General features: G+C 53.7%; 1 protein-coding gene across 1 annotated transcript in view; it reads left to right on the top strand.

The window, feature by feature from the left end:
* KCNC1 (potassium voltage-gated channel subfamily C member 1) overlaps positions 1-21,055 on the top strand; it is a 43,065-nt gene extending 22,010 nt beyond the window's left edge. The window contains exons 2-4 of the mRNA XM_006904727.1: positions 9,684-10,617; positions 17,482-17,670; positions 19,666-21,055. Coding sequence (XP_006904789.1) covers positions 9,684-10,617; positions 17,482-17,670; positions 19,666-19,730 — 1,188 coding nt within the window. The 3' untranslated portion in view covers positions 19,731-21,055. The remainder of the gene's footprint in view (positions 1-9,683; positions 10,618-17,481; positions 17,671-19,665) is intronic.
* The last annotated feature ends 446 nt before the right edge of the window (positions 21,056-21,501 follow it).

Below are 21,501 nucleotides of genomic sequence, written 5' to 3'. Positions count from 1 at the left end.
TTCCTCCCAGCCCGAAGGCAGGAGCTCACGTGGGAAACTCTGCCTGTGGGAGTGGGAATATTAAGTCACCATCACCCTGAGGAGTGTGTCCCTCTGGCTGGAGGCCACAGTGCTGGGTCTGCGACTCAGCTTTGCCTTGGGCTGTGGCACCAGGAAACAGGCTCTGAAGACAATGTCATTGGATCTCACAAGGCTATAATTTGCTTCTGGTCTGTTGTTAGCAAGTGGTAGCCGGAGCAGAATAAATTAGGGGAAAAGTGAATTTAAACACATTTCTCCCTTTAGCCATTGCTGTTGCTCCTTGCACCGCTGCCTCCATAATTTGGGGGGAGAAAAAACAAAATGGTGCGTTTGGATTTTTGTGGAGGGCAGCCTTGGCCCAACTCCTGGAATGCCAGTGTATAAGAGAACTAGTGATCTTGGGGTTTCTCCTCGCCCTAGAATTCTGCCCCACATCTGGAGAAGTCCTAGAGGCCCTGCCTTTTCCTCTATCTAGACTTCAATAATGTCTTTCTTCCTAGAGTTTGTTATTATTATTGTGTTCATTTTAAAAATGAAGGGACTGAGTCTCCAAGTGGTTACTTGCCTGCAGTCATAAGCCTGTGGCAGAGGGGGGATTCAAACTCAGGTCTCCGAAGCCAAGTCCAGGACTCTTCTACCTTGTTGCCTGCTTCCTAGCCCCTAATGTGGTCTCGGGCTGATGAGGTTCATTATGCTCCAGAGTTGCCTGGCACTGGGTCTCATCTGGCTTCATGGATCCCAAATGCCAGGATGGGGCTAGAGGCATCAGAGCCACCGAGGACACGAATTCAAGGTAAATTTCTGGTGCCACCCACAGCTACTGAACCCCAGTCTCTGGGTGTGGAGCCCAGGGCTCTGCATGTGTATCTCCACTCAGTCTCCCCCAGCACCCTCTGCTGTCAGTCTCTCCACTCCCCGTCCACCCTTCCTGTGGGTCTGGGCTTGGCCCCCACCAAGTCCTCCTTGTTGCTAAACCCAGAGACTTCTCTGATCCTGTCCCACTGGATCTCTCAGAGGCTGTCGCTGAGGAAATACTCTTCCCCTCGTCCTCTGGGACCAGGGCTGGCCTTGTTGGGCTCAGCTAGGCACAGTGGACTCAGGAATGTGGACTCAGCCTCACTCATGTCAGGCTGGGCACGGGCAAGGGCTGGCTCACTGAAGGACAGTCGTGCTATTTTGTAACGTGGGGGCGCATCTGCCCCACTCTCCCAGGTGCCTCCCAGCTCAGCAGTTCTCATTCCATGACTAAGATCCTCAACTTTTCTGCATCTGAGACGCTCTGATCCTAAGCTCTCTGTTGTGATGAGAAAGGACAGGAGTTGGAGGGCCCACAGGGTCAGAGTGGGAGGTTTGTGTGGGGACTCAAACAATGTATTTGAATACCTCCTTCTTTCTATGTATTATTTGATTTTGTCATCACAGCCACCCGAGAGGCAGGGAGTGTTATCCCATCCCCTTTTTATCAAGGAATGAAGGCTCAGAAAGGGGAAGTGACTTCTCCAGCCAAGCCAGACCCAAAACTCAGGTTGGTCTGACCTCAAGGTCCTGCCATTTCTGCTCCAGATTCTGCCTCTGTTGACAAGAGGGACTCAAGCTGCTTTTGACCTGGGATCTAGAAGGCAGGCAGGACTTGGAGAGCGGGGAAGCCTGGGGGAGCATTTTAAGCAAAGGCTCAGAGGCCACAGTGATGAAAGCTCCACGCTAGAGGCCAGTACTGATGTTTCAGAAGAATCTGGTTCTCATCCCTATTCCACCTGAGAGCTCTGTGACCTTGGGTGAGTCCCTTCCCTCCCTGTGCCTTCATTTCTCCATTCTTGCCACATGGGGCAGCTTTTGGACCAAAAACCTCTGAGGGCCTCCTCTGTCTTGGTTTCTGGCTTTCTAATGACCACGTGTTCACTAGTCCAAGGCACCGTCTATTTAAGACATGCCACAAGTTAAATAACAGCATGTTGGGAAGATGGGAAGAAATACTATTTTAAGAATGTGTGCATTTTATGACATATTTTCATCTCCAAAATGTGCATCTTGGAATGAAAGCAAATGGGAACCTCTGCCACCTCAAAAGTTGCCAGCCTAGCTGTTGGGGCAGCCCTTTCTGGATATGACCTAGGTCTAGGGTCATGAGAATGAATTCAGTGAAGTGTGTTTTAGTCTCTTGGGTGTCCGGGCTCTCTGAGGCCTGGGCACTGCCTTTCCTGGCCTCGGTTCCTTCGCTGCCCATACTAGATCACAGGAAAAGGGTCACAGCCCTGGGCTGGGTCTCAGCCGGAGAACACACATTCAGAGTGCATAGCCAGACCCTGATTCCACTAGGAGATGGTTCGTACATGCGCGCACATGCACACACACGCCGCGGCCCATACATGTCCTTGTACACACATCACACCCATACATGACCTTGTTTGTACACACACATCACACCCCATACATTCCTCACACACACACACATTTCTATCACCTGCATGAGCCACATACACTACACACAGTGACCATTCACACAAGCCTTGTGCACATGCCTGGAGTCGGGGTCACATAAACAGATGACATACCTTCACCATGTACACACCTACTCCACATTTACACACTGCCTCCCTCTTCTCGCAAGCATATTCTCCCCAGCACACAGACTTTCCCAAACAGGCGCCCCCACAGCGTGTGCCCTGCACACGCTCTCACACCCTCCTGCTCCCACCCTCATGTATCACCACGGGGAGCTCCTCCCACCCACTGTTCACTGAGCTGGGTGCCAAGAGGGGAGGATTCATGAGAAGGAATGGGGGCCAGGGCCCAGATGCCCAGGTGGAGTGCTCAGGACCTAGCCAGGCCTCTTAGAGTCGATGGCAGAGGCATTTATTGATGGTTCAAAAAGGGACTGGATCCCGAAGAGTCCCCTCCTCGCCTCACCACCTCTCGCAGCTCTCAGCCAGCCAGGCCACTGTGGGCATGCCCAGCCCAAGGAAGTGCAGATGAGTCTAATTCAGTTTCCAAACTCAACTCAACTGACAATTTATTTAAGCCAATTGGCCCTCTCGCCTGCTCTGCATCACTGACTCTGCATGGATTAATTCAAACGCTGTACACCCCCGCTGGGCAGATTTAATTAGGCAGAAAAACTGACCTGAAGCCTCTGGGGGGTTGGGGTTTGGACACCAGCCAGGGCTCCCCCGATTAGCCCCACTGCCTGAAGCCTTGCTGGGTCTCAGAGTCCTCAGAAGGGATCGAGTCCAACCCTCACTTTGCTGATGATGATATTGAGGCTGAGAGAGGGAAAGTAACTTGCCAAGGTCACACAGCGAGTGAGTGGCCAGAACAGAATGTTGGTCCCTGTACCACCTTACAACCATTGACTTGTTCCTGGAACGCCAGACTGTAAGAACCACAGTGAATCCTTGAACAGTTCTGAAAAGCAAGTACAATTTTCTAAAGATGACTGTGACATAAATAATTTATAAGTGAAAGTCATAGCACATATTGGTCATTTTAATAGATAGTAAATTGCTTTTCTGATTTATGGCTTCAGGGGTGGGATTATGATAAAAATAACTTGGTGATTTATAAAATATCTTCTTAAGTCAACAGATCGTTAGTAGGTTTGTCTGACTTTACAGCCAACAGCCTAACCACCCTGGTTACCATAGAAATGGGATGCCTTGCTCTGTTGCCATGGCTACCACTTTCTAGAACACAATTGGCGGGTCTCTCACAGTTTGTGATTTGGTTCTGGAAAAAAAGAAAGCCAGAAACTACCAGCTTGGGTTTATGCTGCATTATCAGGAGATCCAGCCTATGTTGTCTTGAAATTTCACAGCGTGGTCGCCAGGCTGGGTGACAATTACCCCTGGGCTGCCAGGCAAAGCTCCCTCTGTGCTCGCCCCTCATCAGCTAGCAGCCCAGGAGGAACTGACCTCATGGCTGGGGAAAGGAGACAAGGTCTATTGGGTGGCAGGAAATCAGGAAGCCTGTGGATGATGGGCAGGCCCTAGAGATGAGAAATCCAGGGGCTAGCACCGTCTGAGCAGGGAGGGAGGCTGAGGGCATGAGGGAAGGCTGAGGAGGCAGATGCAAGGCAGGCTGGAGAGACAGATACTGAGTCAGTCACACGCAGCGGGGGTGAGGTGGGCAGAGGAGGGGCCAGCTGAGTGGCAATGCCTGAGGTCTATTTTATTCGTAGTGCATGCATTGTGTGGTGACCATTGCTGCATCATCTGTGTACTCCGAATATATACTTGCTAGTACTTAATGGGAGCTGCAGGGTATGTACCTAGCAGTACAGCACCTGGATGTTCATGCTAGGTGTGAGGTTACCAGCATGTTTCAGTGCAGTCCATGGGCCCCTACGTTCTCTCTCTGTGCGTGTGGTCTGGACACTTGTAGTTTGTGTGGCCACATGCACAGTGTATATCCTTAGGTAATGGGGTAGGTGTGAACTCTGGGCAGTTGTATTTGTCTGTGGTCTGTGGGTGACTGTTTCATGTCCTCTGGGTGACTGGGGATTGGGAGGCAGATAGCTCACATGGGGTGCGGCCCTTGCCCCTTGCTTGCAGCCTCTACAAGGAGTGACAGCTCAGGGTTGCTGTAGAGGTGACTCCCAAGGCTTGCTGCCCTGGACCTTCCAGGCAAAGGTTCTCTCCCTGCCAGGAGTCAGCTGATCCCAGGTCCTCCCCTCCCATACTCTTTCCCCTTCCCTTTGGCTGAACTTCTAGAGCAGGTTGAGGTCATCTTTCACCCTGCCTTGTCTGGGTCTTCAAGGAGGTAGGACAGGCGGGAATGTAGGCTAGACTGTCAAAGTCTGCTGTCAGCATTGATTCCCTGAGCAAGGTGGGGCTGCATCTCCCTGCCCACCCCCACACCCTCCCCACCTTGGGGCTGCTGTGGCTCCAGGCACTAGCAAGCCCTGGGCAGCAAGGCCCAAGAATTATTCAGGCTTGGCTGGTCTCCAGCCTGTGAATCCAGGCACCTTGGCTCACTCTCAGTGGGGACAGGCATAGCTTGCCCTCAGAGAGTCTGGGCTATGGGTGCCAAAGTCCAAGATGAACCATGCAGACATGATCAAGGTCAGCTCCCCAGTATGCAGGGCTGTGTTCCTAGTCCCAAGAGCGGTGGTCACCTTAGTGGTGGAAAGAGCTTAGGCCCTTGAGCTAGATAGACTTGAGTTCAAGCTGCAGCTTCGTTCCTAGCTTTCAACCCTTGGTTTGCCCTGAACTTCTCCGTGCCTGGGTTTCCTTTTTAACGTAATGGGGTATGATCATCTGTCTGACCAGGTTGTACAAGGATTAAAGGTGCAGAGTAGGTCCTTAGCTTTGGTAGCTTTCTCCTCTCTCCTTTATGTGTTCAGCTTTCCTGTGGCGGATCAGAAGGGAGCTGGGGACTAGGCTAGATGTGAGCTCTTGCTTTGGCTGTGTGCCATGGCCACCTTGCTAGTCTCTAGTATGTGGCTATCTAAGCAAGCCAGGGGCACCTTTTTCCTCAGCCCTCCCAAGGGCCCACTTGGACCTGGATGTTGCTGGGGCTCTGCCTGTGACAAAGCACCAGGCCTGCCAACAGCAAAGGCCATAAGGAAGGCCCCAGGAGCCTAAGCAGGGCAGGAGGCATGCCTTCTACCTCTCCTGGCTCCTCTGGAGAAGAAGCCCTAGTGTCTGGCTCTAGGCCTGGCTAATGCTGCCCACTCCTGACCCAGCTCTTTGGGCACTGGGGCCTGGAGAGGAAAGATCTAGATAGGCTCCCCACTGATGGCTGAGAACCAAGGATTTTTTTCCTACTTTAATTTTTTAAGACCTGACCTGTTTCTGAGCCTCAGTTTTCCTATCAGGATCTGTCCAATGAGAGGAACAAATGGGATGAGAGCTCTGAGGGCCTGTTGGGGCACCTGGGAGTGAGAAGGCTCCTGGGACATCAGTGCTTTGTCTGGGCTGTTCCCAGGAGCCTCCCTGAGCACTAATGAGCCAGAGTTGGAGACAAGCTCGCTGCCTCCCAGGGAGTAAATTTGGAGGCTCCTTGGAGTAAAGAAGTCAGGCCAGGACATGGAAAGCCTTCTGTGCCAGGCTGAGGAGTTAGGACTTTTCACTGTGGACAGCATGCTCATGGGCAGAGCTGGGATTCCAGCAGCAGCTTGCTTCCTCTGGTAGCTTTGCGGAGGCTGGACTGGTGACTGAAACCTGTTATCTTTAATAGCAGTGGCCCTGTGGAGAGAAAGTCACATATAAGCAGAGGGGACAGAAGAGGATAGATGTGGGCTGTTTTAGGAGGGGGATGCCATGATTTATGGGACAAGGAGGAAGGGAGGTACCTCTTGCCTTCTGCCATTGCTCAGGGTCGGGAGCCCAGGGGTGCATTGGGCTCTGCCTCTTGGCATCCCTCTGTCACAAAGGCCAGGGAAGGGAGCATGACTGGGGTCATGACCTGCCCATGGGGAGTCTGGGCTATGAATGCCAAGCTCCAAGATGGGGCCTTCCAGAGGGAATCCAGGGCCAAGTACCTAGCAGTTGAGGATGTGTATTTAGCTCTAGAGCTCTGGCAACTCTGGTGATGGAAAGAGCTGGATAAACATGGGACAGAATTGGTGGCCTTTTTCAGTTGCTTCCACTTTGCTTTCCTGTTTTACCTCTGTGGTGACCCAAATCATCACTCTCTGGATCCGTACAGAGCTGTTTCTGGAGCTGGAAGATCTGATTTAAGTTCCCACCCTGCCCCATCTTGTCCAAACCTCACCCACTTCACAGGGCCGAGGGGGCTCACCTTTTCAGGCCACTACATTGTACTCATCTCTGTGTGTGTCCTTAACCTTCAGCTTGGCAAGGAGCTCCCAGATGGCTGGGCTGAGGCCTTATTCCCCTCTGTGCTAAGCATAACCTGGTGCTTGGTGAAGAAGAAAGGATGGAAAGATGGAAGGATGGATGGGAGGGAGGGAGAGAAGAAAGATGACTAGATGCATAGACAAAATAGAGGGAGAAAGGATAAAAGGAAGAATAGTGGATGGAAGGGAAGGAAGGAAGGAAGGAAGGAAGGAAGGAAGGAAGGAAGGGAAGAAAGAAAGAAAATTCTTTATCCAAAATGCATACATAGAGAGAGAGGGAAGGAAAGAGGAGGCGAGAGAGAGCAAGAGAATGAATAACTAGAATTACAAGATCTAAAAGATAGTATAACAACTTTCATAGACCTTTGAGAGAAAGAAATCCAGTGCCAAGACGTTATTCTCCTAAAAGCACAAATCTTAAATGATAGATAGATAGATAGATAGATAGATAGATAGATAGATAGATAGATAGATAGATAGATAGATGGATGTAGATAGGAGAGAAAGAGAGAGAAAAGGAGGAGGAAGAGGAGGAAGGGAGGGAGGGAGGGAGGGAGGGAGGAAGGAAGGAAGGAAGGAAGAAAGGAAGGAATGGAGGGAGGGAGGGAAGAAAGATGAATGGATGTGTCAGTGAAAGGGATGGAGAAAGGATAAAAGGAAGGAAGGATGAGTGGATGGAAGGAAAGAAGGATGGATGATGGACAGATGGATGATAGGTGAATAAAAGAAAGGAAGGATGGGCAGATTGGAGGAAGGATGCATAGGAATCACAACTGATAATAGTCTGGGATAAAATTTTTGAAAATTGCTCAATGCTCTAAAGTCTATAGGGCTATTAGCATGCCATAACGATTGGCTTGGGCAGATCTCTTCTTGTTTCTGGGCTCAGGCTTCCCGTCTGTAAGATGTAGCATCTTGGACCATATAATGCCTAAAGGCTGCTCTAACGTTGATATTCTGAAATGCTAGCTTTTCCCCTTCCCCTTTCTTTTCTCTTTCTCACAACCCAAACTGTGGCTTGGAAGGTTCACGTAGTTCTTGGCTTCTAGATCCCTTCCAGTTTGGGCGCCACGTCCCATGGCCATGGTCAACCCTGATGGGGCTGTTCTGGGACTTTCAGTGCTGCCCCCCACCCAAGCAGGTGGGAAAGGACCATCAATACAAACTAAAGAAATTTCTAGAAGCAGCATGGCCGCCTCCTGCTGCAGATACAGGGCGAGACCGTGGCACTTCTTGAAGCTATCTATGAAGGTGGCTGTGTAGAACAAAGGTGCCACCTATTCCAGACTGCAGCCCAGGGCTGCCTCCAGGGAGACAGCCTTGTTCCAGCCATGATCTGTTTTGGCCAAGCTGGGAGAAGAGGAGCCCAGAGGGAAGGGAGCAGCCAGAACATGCAGGCAGGAAAGACCAGCTGGGCCCCTGCAGGAGAGCTGATTGGTTCCATCTGCCCAGGGCAGTGCCAAGGGAGGCCATGGTATGAGAGTTCCAAGGAGACCCAACTTCAAGAAGAGACCTTGCCTGGAATATAGTCTGAACAGGAGGGTTTGAAACTCAGCTGATTGATTCTCTTTCTTTGGGTTTCCATGTCTGCTGGTGGCTCAAGAAGCCCAAGGGTTCATCATATAGGGCCATCAAACCAAACCAAAGGGTCTCCCAAACCTTTCTGCAGGGGGCTCAGGGGCGGACCTGGTGGTTCTGGACAGGCTGGGTTACTCCAGCCATTTCCTTCTCACTGGTGAGGTCCGAGAAGAGCAGGTACCTACATATGTTTGGAAAGCCCCAGCACCCCAACAACTTCTTCCTCCCTCTCACCCACACTCCTACTCTGGGACTGGCAAGCAGCAGGAGAGAAGCGGATTTCGTGGTTTATGGTGCCTCTGAGGCTACCTGGTCCAATTCTCCTGATGCCAGAACTTGTAAAACTGTATCTCTCTGACAAACGACCATTTAGCCTCTATTTGAATACCTCCAAGGATAGTGCACTCACCTCCAGGCTGGGCATGTGAATTCCTAAGAGTAGAGAGAGAACGGGTAAAAAAGTCATCTAAGGCCCTGAGACAGATATACATCTTCTTCAGTTCTAGATGAAATAGAAGCTGAGAGAGACCCTGTGAGTGAGGAACAGATTTATGAAAAAGAGAGTGAATAGACAGAAGGAGGAAGGGACAAAGAGGGAGGATGTGGCCTTTGAGAGGCCTGATTCCACCAGACCCGGCCCCTCATTTCTTTGCCAACTTCGACCCCAGAAAGTTAGGTCACTTTTATTGGTCAGGGTGGCTAAATGCTTTAATCAATTCCTGCACCTCCAAATCACAGTGGCTTACCACAGTAGAAGTTTATTTCCCACTCAGGCGATAGTTCAGTGAGGGTACTTAGTGGTTTTTCTTTCCAGGGACTCGGGCTTCTTCCTTCTGGTGGCCCTGCTGGCTCCTAGGGCTTCAGCATTTGCCTGGAAGTGGATGGAAGAGCGAGCATGGATGATTGAGTAGGAAGGTTTTATGAGCTAGGCCTGGCATTAATGCATACCCCTTTTGTGCATTGTCCACTGGCCTGAACTCAGTCACATGACCCCATCTAACCCCAAGGGAGGCTGGGAAATGCAGTCTAGCCGCCAGCGCAGGAGGAAATGAAACGCGTTTGCGAAAACAAAGCAATCTCTGCCCCAACACCTTCACTCCCCAAGCTTCTTTCCTCCGTGCTCTGAGGAGGAAAAGGTGGCTTGTCAGCTTGGCCCCACGTTGGAGGGGTCATCATGCAGGTGTCTTCCGACTCTGGCCTGAACGGGGCCCAACACAAAGGCACCCCAGTTTTCTCTGCTCTGAGAGAGAGGGTCTCCCCTCTGACGCTGTGTGTTTCTCCCCCACAGTATGTGGCCTTCGCCTCCCTCTTCTTCATCCTGGTCTCCATCACTACCTTCTGCCTGGAGACCCACGAGCGCTTCAACCCCATTGTGAACAAGACGGAGATCGAGAATGTTCGGAATGGCACGCAAGTGCGCTACTACCGGGAAGCGGAGACGGAGGCCTTTCTCACCTACATCGAGGGCGTCTGCGTGGTCTGGTTCACCTTCGAGTTCCTCATGCGTGTCGTCTTCTGCCCCAACAAGGTAGAGTTCATCAAGAACTCACTCAACATCATTGACTTCGTGGCCATCCTCCCCTTCTACCTGGAGGTGGGCCTGAGCGGCCTGTCCTCCAAGGCTGCCAAGGACGTCCTGGGCTTCCTGCGCGTTGTCCGCTTCGTGCGTATCCTGCGCATCTTCAAACTGACCCGCCATTTCGTGGGCCTGCGGGTCCTGGGCCACACGCTCCGCGCCAGCACCAATGAGTTCTTACTGCTTATCATCTTCCTGGCCCTGGGCGTCCTGATCTTTGCCACCATGATCTACTATGCCGAGAGGATTGGGGCACAGCCCAATGACCCCAGTGCCAGTGAACACACCCACTTTAAGAACATCCCCATTGGCTTCTGGTGGGCCGTGGTCACCATGACAACACTGGGCTATGGAGACATGTACCCGCAGACGTGGTCCGGCATGTTGGTGGGAGCACTGTGTGCGCTGGCGGGCGTGCTGACCATCGCCATGCCTGTGCCTGTCATCGTGAACAATTTCGGGATGTATTACTCCTTAGCCATGGCTAAGCAGAAACTACCAAAGAAAAAAAAGAAGCATATTCCACGGCCACCGCAGCTGGGATCTCCCAATTATTGTAAATCTGTCGTAAACTCTCCACACCACAGTACTCAGAGTGACACATGCCCGCTGGCCCAGGAAGAAATTTTAGAAATTAACAGAGCAGGTAGGAAACCTCTTAGAGGCATGTCAATCTGACCTTTCACCTCTGCCCCCGTAGCGATGATTCCAGATTCAGTCAGACTGCTTCCTTAGTTCCGTGGGCGACCCCGGACCCCGCTCTCAATCTCGAGGTGTGGAGCCTAGGGGCCCAGGAAGATGCTGGGCAGCCAAATTCACGAGGCAAGAGCCAGCTAGAGGAACCTCACTGGTGGCCCTGGGTAAGGAGGTTGACGCGCTGGTCTCGTGAGGTTCTGAAGAGACGACGTGGCCCGCGTGGTTGCTGAGGACTCTCTTAGCAGGAGCCCGGGGGTGGAGGGGCTGCTGCTCGGCGGGCGGGAGTCCACCGTGAGTCTCTGACTCAGGCCACTGACCTGGTGTCCAGACAGGGCGGGGGTGGGTGTGATTTGGAAATGGCAGACAGCTTCTGATTTGGTCTTTACGTGGCTCCCTTCAGGCTGTGCAGACGGCACAAATGGTGCATGGGATCTGGCAGGAGGGTCTCTGCAAAGGCAGTAGGAAGGCTTCTCACCCCCGACAGAGCCTGCCTCCATAGCTGAGTAGCACTCCTGCTCTGATTCCAGCTGCCTAGCTCCAGGTGTGTCTTAGGAGACGCCTCCAGCCCTCCGTAACAAGCTTACTTCCCCCACAGCATGCCGATCCAACTCATCTTCTACCACCACTCTAGAGTTTAGCATTTATCTTTAGGAACCTGTTGGAGTGACTCTAGCTTTCACGTTGTCTGTTTGGGTTGATGGTCGAGTGGGAGTTTCCGATGGCTTTCTGATGGAAGCGGCCGGCGAGCAAAGGACTAGAGGGGCCACCACCCTGGGCAGCTTAGACGAAAGCGCTACAGACCAGCAACAATCTCCCACCGAGGGTTCTCCCCACCTGGCAGTAGGGACTGCAGCAGCAATACATGACACCCCAACCAGTGTACCACCACTTTCCCGTGAATTCGGTGGGAGGGGGGAGGGGGGCCATGAAACAATACTAGTCACCGTGGGATATATTCTAATATTCCATGGCTAGTGGTTCGTTATGGGACTATCTCAGTTTTATGAGAACCTGCACATAGCACATAAAGTTGATCACGGGGCTCTGGTCCGAAGATATAAAGCCCATAGTCTACCTCTACCCATGGAATACCATCAACTTATTCTGTGGACACAGGGATTTCAAGAGAATGGATGACCCAGAGAAGAATACAGCACTGAGCTAAGAAGGAGCGTGGGGTGAGGGAGGCTGAGTGAGTGAGAAGTCACTTTAATCTATGAAGGACATCCCAGGTCCAGGTCTGGCAGGGAGCCTGCAGCCTAGCTCAGCCCTAGATGAGCAAGTTTCTCTCAGTTTGGGTGGCCTCCCCTAGCAGATGACTGATTCTGTCTCCCCTGCTGATATGCTCTATGGCCCACTACCCCCAGCCTTCTCCGGATGTGGCTTCATCCCACAGTTGTGCTGCCCAGAGCAACGCCCCTAAGGCCCACTTCTCTGCCCATGGGGGCTCACCAGCCCCTTTTCACACCCCCTGTCCCTCTCCCTTCCTGAGAGGAATGTGGTTAGTGTCCTGGGCTGAGCCAGAAGCGTGCAGGGGTCTCAGAAGCTGGAATAGGGAGCCTGAGGTGGGGCTGGGCTCCCTGGCCTAGGCATGGCTTCTGCTTGGGGAGTCAGGCACAGGCTGGTGGAAAGCTCCTGCTCCACTTCTCTGCTTTGAACTAGCTAGCTGTTAGACCTCAAGAGCCACCGTCATGGCAAGGACAGTTCCTGGGGTTCTGGGGGATGGTCTGCGCTGGCCTAGCCCCCAGTTCCACTCTGGACCCTAGCAGGAAGAGCTCAGCCTGAGTGGCATCACCATGGCACTACTTGGCCCTTCCATCACATCCTTTCCAACACTAGACATTTCAGGATTGGTACCCCGAACATGGGTACCAGGCCAGCCTGTCAAGGATCCCCAGTTCACTCCAGCCAGGCACAGATTCCTCTGTACTCCTAGACAATGCCAGTATTCTCCATGTGCTAAGGGCACACAAACACACACACACACACATATGCATGTGCACATGCATGCACACACACTGCCGATGTGTGTGTTCTGACATGTACACCAGCTAGTTCCAGGGACACAAGCCCTCTTCCCATGCTGCAGCAGACCTGTGAAGCCCATGCACTCCTGTTGGATCCCCTGGACCCCACAGCCATGGCAGCCCTGCTCCTAGGAGCCTCCTTGCTCTGGACCCAGATCTCAAGAACCCAGAGCTGGCACGAACAGTCTCTGTTGCTGAGGAGGTGGTCTGGGCCCTCCCAAGCTTGTCCTCTGGAGCCCAGATGCTGGGATCCTCCTGCCTTCCCACTGCCCTTCCCCATCCCCACACTTGATCTCCATTCCCTTTTCACGTACTCACTTCCCCTGGTGGTGCTATCCTGATATGCAGACCTGTCCACCTTGGCTCTGAGACACCAGAACCCCCGCCCCCCGACCCCCGCCACATCACACACCAGAACACTCATTCCTCCAAAAGCTGGTGTGTGAGACCTGAATTCTCTATCACCAAGAGGGGCGTGGTCCTTAGGAAGAGTCCCCTCATCGCTGCTTCCCTTAGCCCCTTCCCGGTTACCTTCTTTTCTGTTTGCAGCCATCCACCCACCTAGATAGGCGTGGGGCTGGAGGTGTGTTTGCGAGTGAGTTGGGGGAGGCCAGAGGCGAGGAAAGCAAACGTGAGTGGAGACTGAGCCCTGCAGGAACTGAGGGAGGCGAGATGCAGCCCCCACGCTCTTTGCGGCCTCCCTCCACCCCTAAGGGCATTCAGGTGGCCTCAACCAAACCTGGGGTTCTCCAGTTCCACTTTTAGAACCTAGGTTGAGGCCAAGTGCAACATGCTGAGCTCTGAGGGCACCTCTCCCACCCAGCAGGACCCCGGGACTCCAGCAAGTCCTCCCAGTTGCGGCCGCAGTCCCTTCTCCTTCCCTCCACCTCTGGTCTTCCCTGAAGCCTCAGGACTGTGTGACTGTGTGATGGTCTGGTCTCTTCCTCTGTATCATGGCTGGCATGGCCTCAGTGTTGGGGGATTTGTCCAGGGGGGTTGTAGGGCCTCTCAGGGGATGCCAGGAGGGCACCCCACATCGTCAGGGGCTACCTGGGGCTGATGGCCCAGGAGAAGTTTCTCCTCTCCCAGAAAGGAGCTCCCTTCCCCATCTGCAGTTGGGGGTGGAGACGGCCTAGACCTTTTGCTCTGGACACCTCAGATTGCTCCCTGTGTCCTGCCATGTCCATTCACGTGTGTCTTGTTCATCTCTGCTCCTGTGATGTGGGTTGGTCCTTTGTGGTGCTGCATCTGAGGCTGTGGGGTCCCACCATAGGTGAGCAGGGGGCTGGCATGGGGGAGGGGTGGTGCCCACAGGCACACGGAGCAGCAGTGAGGCCCCAGAGAAGACCTTGCCTGGGCCCCTGGGAGCTACCACTGCAACCTCTGGGACAACTTTGGGGGAGAGGTGTGGGGGTCTCCCTTGAGCAGCTGAGTCCAGAGTACCCCTGGCCCCGGCCCGCCACCTTTCCCCTGCTGGGCTGCAGAGGGTGCCAGGGGTGGTGCTAGCCCACGGGGCAGGGCGGGTGTGGGCTGGGCCCCTCTGCACAAGCTGACCAAGTTTCTGCTCGGATACAGGGCCAAGGTGGGCAGCTGGTGCCCTGAGTGGAGTCCACGTGGCCCCCAGGCGGGCTAAGGGGGAAGGATCGGAGGAATGAGCCAACTCTGAGGGCCAGGCCTGGGTGTTCTTTTCTGTGTTGTTCACATTCTCTCTTTTCCTCTCTTTCCACTAATCATGTTTCTCTCTCTCTCTCCTCGTTTTGTTGCATGACTTGTGCCAGTTCTCGTGATTGTACTCTACTCGTGTCTCTCACAGACTGTCCCCAGTTAGCCTGGGACATTTTCCCTGATCTCCTGGCTGGGCAGATTCCTTGGGGCTAAACCCAAGGAATATGCCCAGCAACCCCAACCCCACCCCAGCCCTGTGCGCTCCCCCCAACCAGCGCCCACTGCTGGTCTGAACAGTAAGTACGATGGCGGTGCCTGGAGACCAGGGTGGAAAAGCCCCGGCGCCAGGTTCTCCTTGCTCCAAAGTTTAAAAAAAAATGACCCTTTTGCGGATGCTCATCTATCTCAGCCCATTTCAAAGCCTGGAAACCATCTCCGTGAGACGCTGCCCATGCTGCCATTTCATCATCGCAAGCCCTCGGGTGTAGTGGGGGCCACGGGGCCCCGGGCCAAGGGAGGCAGGCTCCTCGCCTTCTGGGGAGCAGGTGGGAACAGAGGCTCCCAGGGGCCATCTCATCCAAGGGGTGGGGTGGGGGCAGACGGTGGGGGGAGTCTTGGGTGAGCTGACCCTCTGGCCTTTTTCACGGGTTCCCCAGGTTCAGAGAGTCGGCCCCTCCTTGGTTTCTCCCATTCCTACCACCCTTCTGGAGTTGGGAGGGAGAACTCTCAGTTTCTGAGAGCACCCCAAACCACAGGTAAACCAACAGCCCAGGGGATCTGGCTCCTTTACAGAGTGAGACCTAAATACCCCTACCCAGTCATAGCCCCCTCCTCAAAGTCTTGGCAGAGAGGAGAAGCGGGCCCAGTGATGTCCAGGGCGGGAAAGGTACAAAGCTCATATCTACCCAGGAGTCCCTGATGGCTGCCCCCTGGCTCCTGGCCCTGCAGGGAAAACCAGCCCTAACTTTGGACCCTTTTAAAGCTGTGGGAGCTGGATGTTCTGGGTGCATGGCACTGTGGGGCAGAGCCATTGTGTAGGACTTGCTGTTTTCCCCTTGAGGAAAATTTGTGAAAGGTACTATGGGCCCTGACTTCCACAGCCTCATCCACATCTTCCTCCCTTAGTCTTCCCTTCTTTCTCCCCAACTACCCTCCTCCTCAGCCCAGAGACCTTGGGAGGGAAGCCAGGGGCCAGCCAGAGTGGGAGGCAGGACCAGGCGTGTCTGTGCGCACACACGTGTGCCTGCAGACACGCCCTACTTGCTAGGCAGCCCCTAGACCCTAGAGAGGCTCCAGCCCCAGTCATGTGGTGTCAGAGTTACCTTGGTAACTGGCCTTTCTGGCTCAGAGTAAATCGGGGAGTGAAGCCCCTGGGATTTGTCAAGAAACGTACTGTACGTGAAATGCTTTGCCATCTTGTATGACAGACTTTTTTTAAGTTCCAAAATTATGATGGGATTTTTTTTTTTTTTTGGATTTGCTTTATGAATAAACCTGATTGGTCCATTTCTCTTTTGACTGACTGCCTCTTTGTAGTGACATGATGTGCACACGGGCTGTGATCCCACCTGCGGACACGCTGAGCGTGTGCCCGCGGGGAAGGATCACCTCTGCGTGTAGTTACATGATGTGAACAGGGTCATGGAAAAGGCCCAAATCGGGAGGAGACTGTCTCCAGATTCCCCGCCCCCGCCTTTAGTCTTTCAGAGAGCCTACCCTGCTGTGGTCCTACCCATGTTGGTATCATCTTCCCCATAGGCTCTCACCCTAGACGAAGTCTTTGAGAAAGTCACAGTGCCCACCATGAGGACTGAGTTGGCTCCACTCTGGCCAGGAAGACTCTGCTTTGAGGGCAGAGAGAGTGGGGTAGGCTCAGTCCCCAAGAGTGATGGGCGGGGGCAGAGGCCAGACAGAGCTACCTCTGCTAGCTCCAGAAGCTTCCATGGTACTGCTTCTGGACTTGGGAGAGTGAGCTCCCTGCTCTGGCCACACTTTGCCACCTGCCGCCCCCCACCCAGTGAACACGCCCCCAGAGCTCCTCCCACGTTTCTTCTCAGGCTACCACAGAGGCCAAGGCCCATCTTCCCCACCTGAGTCCATCAGCCACTGTCGTCCTTACACATCCATTTGCTCTGCTTTTTGGGTGATGCTGCTGAGAGGAGACAGAGGAATGGGAGCCCCCTCCCGATCATGACCCGCTGTCACTGTCTCATGCATACATCCCTGTTGTGCCTGTGCAAGCTGACCAGGCCCACTTGGGGCAGAGCAGGGTAGAAAACACTGGCTCCATCGCATGGGGGTCAGAGCGGATTGAGTGACCAGTGTTAAGTGTGTGTGGGATGGAGCAGGTTGGATGGTCCAGCTGGGTCTGTGTGGGAGATGGAGGAGACTGTGTGGCTAGAGGCCTCGTCTGTATGGGGATGGAACACATAGAACGATGAGGCTGAGTCTGTATGGAGGACAGAGGATACTGTGTGACCAGGCCTCGTCTTTGTGGCAGGGCGTACAGGGGCCAGATTGGATCCACATGGGAGGCGGGGCGCTCAGGCAGGCTAAGTGATCAGATAGGATGTGTGTGGGATGTGAAGTGAGTGATCAGATGGGATCTAAATGGGGAATGGGCTAAAATTGATCGATGGGGTCTGAATGGGGCTAAGGAAGCCTGAGCTGGATATGGGTGGGAGGCAACCAGGCTCTGGTCAGCAGCAGAGGGGTCAGAAAAGGCTGCCCCTCTGGACTGGAGTGTTTCTGCGTGTCTGTCTGTCTTCTCCCTGAGCTCTGTGTCTGGCCTCCTACCCATGTCTGCATCCGCACCATCCTGTCTCATTGGCCCCGCCTTGGGCCCTGGGCCCCGCCCCCAGCACCGCGCTTGCTGGGCCCGCCAGCTCATCTTTTTGCAAACTTTGAGCAAACCCAGGAGCCCCTCCTTTGCAGCACAGTGGTCAGCCCGCAGGCTGCCTGAATGAGCCAGGGCCCCCCAGCCTCGTGCCTCCCTCCATGGCCTGCTCGCTTTTTCGTCCTCAGGGATGGGCTGCCCTTTGTCAATGCCCCCGCTCTGGCCTTTCCCCTCCCCCACTAAACAGTTTTCAGTGTCTCAATAGTTTCTGCTTATATGTTTGAAGATTCCAAACTGAATGGGGAGGTGGCGAAGGCCGCGCTGGCGAACGAAGACTGCCCCCACATAGACCAGGCCCTCACCCCCGATGAGGGCCTGCCCTTTACGCGCTCGGGCACCCGCGAGAGATACGGACCCTGCTTCCTCTTATCAACCGGGGAGTACGCGTGCCCGCCTGGTGGAGGAATGAGAAAGGGTATGTAGAGGAGGCTGGGGCACTGCATCAGCCGGGCTGCCTCGCGCTCCTGCAGATGGGTGGGCGGGGCGGTGGGCAAGGGGTGCTGAGGGGCAGGCAGGCACACTGATGGGGGGCAGGGAGCGGAAGGAGCCCCCAGGGCCAGCCCCTGGAGATGTGAGTCCCTCTCTCTCAAGTGGGTTGTCAGGCTGGCAGAGAGAAGCTGAGGTCCAGGCAGCTGTGGGGTGGTACCTAAAGGGTAGATAGGAACTTGGAGACAGGCTGGCTGACTACAGGCCGTGACCCTAAGGCTGGGCATACCTGGGGATACCCAGGGATATGAGAGGAGTCCCGGATGCTCCAGGTTGCTCTGGCAGATGGCAAGTCAGGCCCAAAAGGCAAAGTGACCTCCTCTGTCCCTCAGTTGAGGAGGCAGTGTGATGGGCCTGGCCTGGCCTGGCCCCTGTGGCCTTGGCCACCTAAGATTCATGTCCTGAACGAGGCCTCCTTTGAAGAGAATCCACAGATTAGTGGGAGAGGAAGATAGAGGTGGCTTCAGGCCTTGGGGGTGAGGCCAGTGTCCTTGCAGGGGGAAGGTGTGTGCCAGTCAGAATATTGCTAGTGGCAGACAGAGAATTTGCCAAGGGAAAGTGGTTACGCAGGACTCTGCAGCCCCTTCCATCCCTAGTGCCCATTAGCCGGGCCCGGGTGTGGTCAGCGCCCCCTTGTGGTTGATGAAAGCTGAGCCTGTGGTGGCCTCTGCTCAAGGACTCCTACCAGACCCTTATCTTAGGCAGACACCCTGGGGAAAAGATTTCTACTAGAACCTGCCTGAGCATGGGCTGGGGAGAGGCTTAGGGCGGGGGCCCAGAGCACACCCTAGCTCAAGGTTTCAGGTATTGGCCTGGGCCTGGAAGGTGGAGAAAGCACAGCGGACTGGCTGGGCAGCTCATGCATGTCTGGGAGCACCTCACATGCTCACACGGGGTGCATGCTGGCCGGGGTGAGCAGGTTGGGCCACAGAGATAGTTGTTTTCAGAGTGACAGTTGGTGTAGCCTGTGGTCATTCACAGTTGCTCCAGTATTTGAAGTGGTTCGATAATTCACAAGGAGAAAATGCAGAATTCAAAATAAAGGGCAAATACAGAAGAGAGGCAGCCTATGCTGAGATGGGGAAAGTCCTTTTGGTCACTGGTGCTTAGTGTGCCCACCTGATCCAGGCTGGTCTCTGCTTCCTTGCCCTGCCTGGAGGTCCCTTGGACCTCAGTGCGGCATAGCGCCGCACGCATGGTGCTGCATGGCGGAGGGCTGCCAGCCTTGACACCTTCCAGGGATAGGTCTAATGCTCCCCTTCGCAACTGGCTTTTTCCCTGGGTGGAGGCTCTAGAATGCCAGGAGCAGGTGCAGCCCAGGGGAGCGAGGGGGAAGCAGGTAGGCTGTTCCCGATGGCTGTGCTCTGCCTGGTAAGGTCTCGTGAGCTCGAGCTGCCTGCCTCCTTCATCCTGAATGTTGGATCAATCTGTGTGGCCTGAAAGAGTAGACAGGAGAGTCTCTCTACTGTGCTTCCAGAAGCCCAGGGAGCGTGGGACAGAGGAAGACCCCATTCCCTATAATGACCAGGGAGCCCAGTGGCAGCCACTGTCCACAGGTGGTGGTGTCGGTGCCAGTCTTTGGAAGGCACCAAGGGTGAAGTGTCTCCATCCACATCTCCCTGGCCCCGCTCTCATGGAGTCATGACCGACACCAAGGACTTGCTTTTCTCAGGATATTTCCAGGCCACAAACCATGTGCAGAGTAGGACAAGAGTTAGGGACTCTACCTGTTCCCCCAGGAGAGAGAGAGAGGAGTGCTAGGCTGGCTCACTGCATGGGAAATCCAGCCAGCTGGAGAAGAATCTGCCTGCCTCTGCATGTGGCTGTTCTGTCTTTCCTCCTCCTTCCTTAAAAACTAAGTACCAAGCGGGATGGGAAAGCCAAGAAGAGAAGCTCAAGTGTTAATTGTATTCTTTACATACAGATCTTTGCAAAGAAAGCCCTGTCATTGCTAAGTATATGCCGACAGAGGCTGTGAGAGTGACTTGACCAGGCGGCTTGGCCGAGGACACTGGTGGCTATTAAGCATCTGGGTGGACCTGCAGCCCTTCCTCACCCTCGGACAGAGTAAATTCACGCCATGCAGGTTTGCCGGACGAGTCCGAGTGGCCCAGGCATTGTACTAGGACGGACGTAGCTTTTTCTACGGCCAAATGGTAACTGACCATAGAGGATTTCTTTTCCTTCTTTTCATTTTTTAAAATTTCATTTTATTCGGGGAGGGGGGCGGAGGGGTTCCTTAGCATGACTTGCATGAAGTTAAACAGAAAACCCAGCAAACCAAAGCCCCGCCCCTGCAACTGTATGATTACCCTGAACAACAACAACAATGAAAAGAAAAAAGCAAAAGTCCTCTATTTTCTTTCAAAGCTCTTTACTTTTACACACGTGTTGGAGCCAGACTGTAAGGGCATTCGGTAGACACCTGTACATTAATGTGGGAGGCGTGGGGGGTGGGGGGAGGTGTGAGGGGTGGGAACAGATGGCTTCCCTTTTTGTACACGAGATCGAGAGGAAAGGTTCTAAAAAGGGCAGTCGGTCAGTCATCGGTCATATTGACCTCACCTTCATAATTCATCTCTCACGCGGAAACCGAGAACTTTGCTCCAAATAGAATTGTGGAAACTCGTACTGCCGCCTTCCTCCCTCTGTTTGGCATGCTTGTGACCCAGCGGACATCGCCCCAAGACCCCTGACAGCGGCTAGTCTAGGTTGATTCTGTCATCTTTTCGGTGTGTAGATCCAGTGTGACCAACTTTCATAACAGATTGTTCATAGTAAATAATCAATACCGTATGGATTTTCCACGTGTTTCTTTAGAGCACCAAACAATCAGGACCACGGGAGGGGTGGCCCTCCTCCACCTTTATTAAGGCACAACCTGGCACTGTATGCAATTTAGTACTTCAGAGTAAAAACTGCATGCCCAATGTTATGCAAAGCGATTCTAGCATGAAATAAATTTTGTATCATGGTTTCTGTATAGTCTAAAGCAGATTTGTTTTCCTGAAGCAATCGGAGGTTTGCAGAGACACACTTCTGCATCTCGAATAAATATAGTATTTTCCCAAAAGAAACAGAGGACAGTAGCTTGGCTTTGGTCCGATTCTAAAATTAGTGGTGGGGGGTGGGGTGGGGAAGGATGATATTTTTGAAAAACACATGCTTAAGTTAAAAAAAAAAAAAAATGCAACATCTCGAGCTTTCACTGCAGCTCGCAACATTTCCTGGAAAGAGAGCAATGCTGCTTTAGCTCAACACCCTCCCCTCCCTGGGCCCTGGCCCTCAATAATAAAAAGCTGACTTTTGAGATGAAGCACGGATCTGGGTTTTTATTGCCTCAGGCGGTGTCGCAATTCGTTTTCTGGGCCTCTGGTCAGGCCCTAAGGAAGAAGTTGCTCCCTAGATACCCCCTGCAGATCCTGTTGGCTGAAGGGAGGGAAGCAGCTCTCAGGAAGGACTGGGCATGCAAAGACCTGACCTCAGATGAGCACATCCTCTAGAGCAGGGGTCCCCAACTTCCAGGCCACAGACAGGTAAGTGGCCTGTTTGGAATTGGGCCACCCAGCAAGAGGTGAGTGGCGGGAGAGCTAGCGAAGCTTCATCTGTATTTGCAGCTGCTCCCCAGAGCTAGCATCACTGCCTCAGCTCCACCTCAGATCGTCAGGCATTAGATTCTCACAGGAGCACCGGTCCCTGGTGTCAAAAAGGTTGGGGACCACTGCTCTAGGGGTTCACCGATACAGAAACGTCTCTGCGA

The sequence above is a fragment of the Pteropus alecto genome, unplaced genomic scaffold (assembly GCF_000325575.1).
Source record: "Pteropus alecto unplaced genomic scaffold, ASM32557v1 scaffold120, whole genome shotgun sequence".
NCBI classification, from domain to species: Eukaryota; Metazoa; Chordata; class Mammalia; order Chiroptera; family Pteropodidae; genus Pteropus; species Pteropus alecto.
Note: the sequence above shows the minus strand (reverse complement) of the source record. Positions and strands in the feature narration are given on the sequence as shown.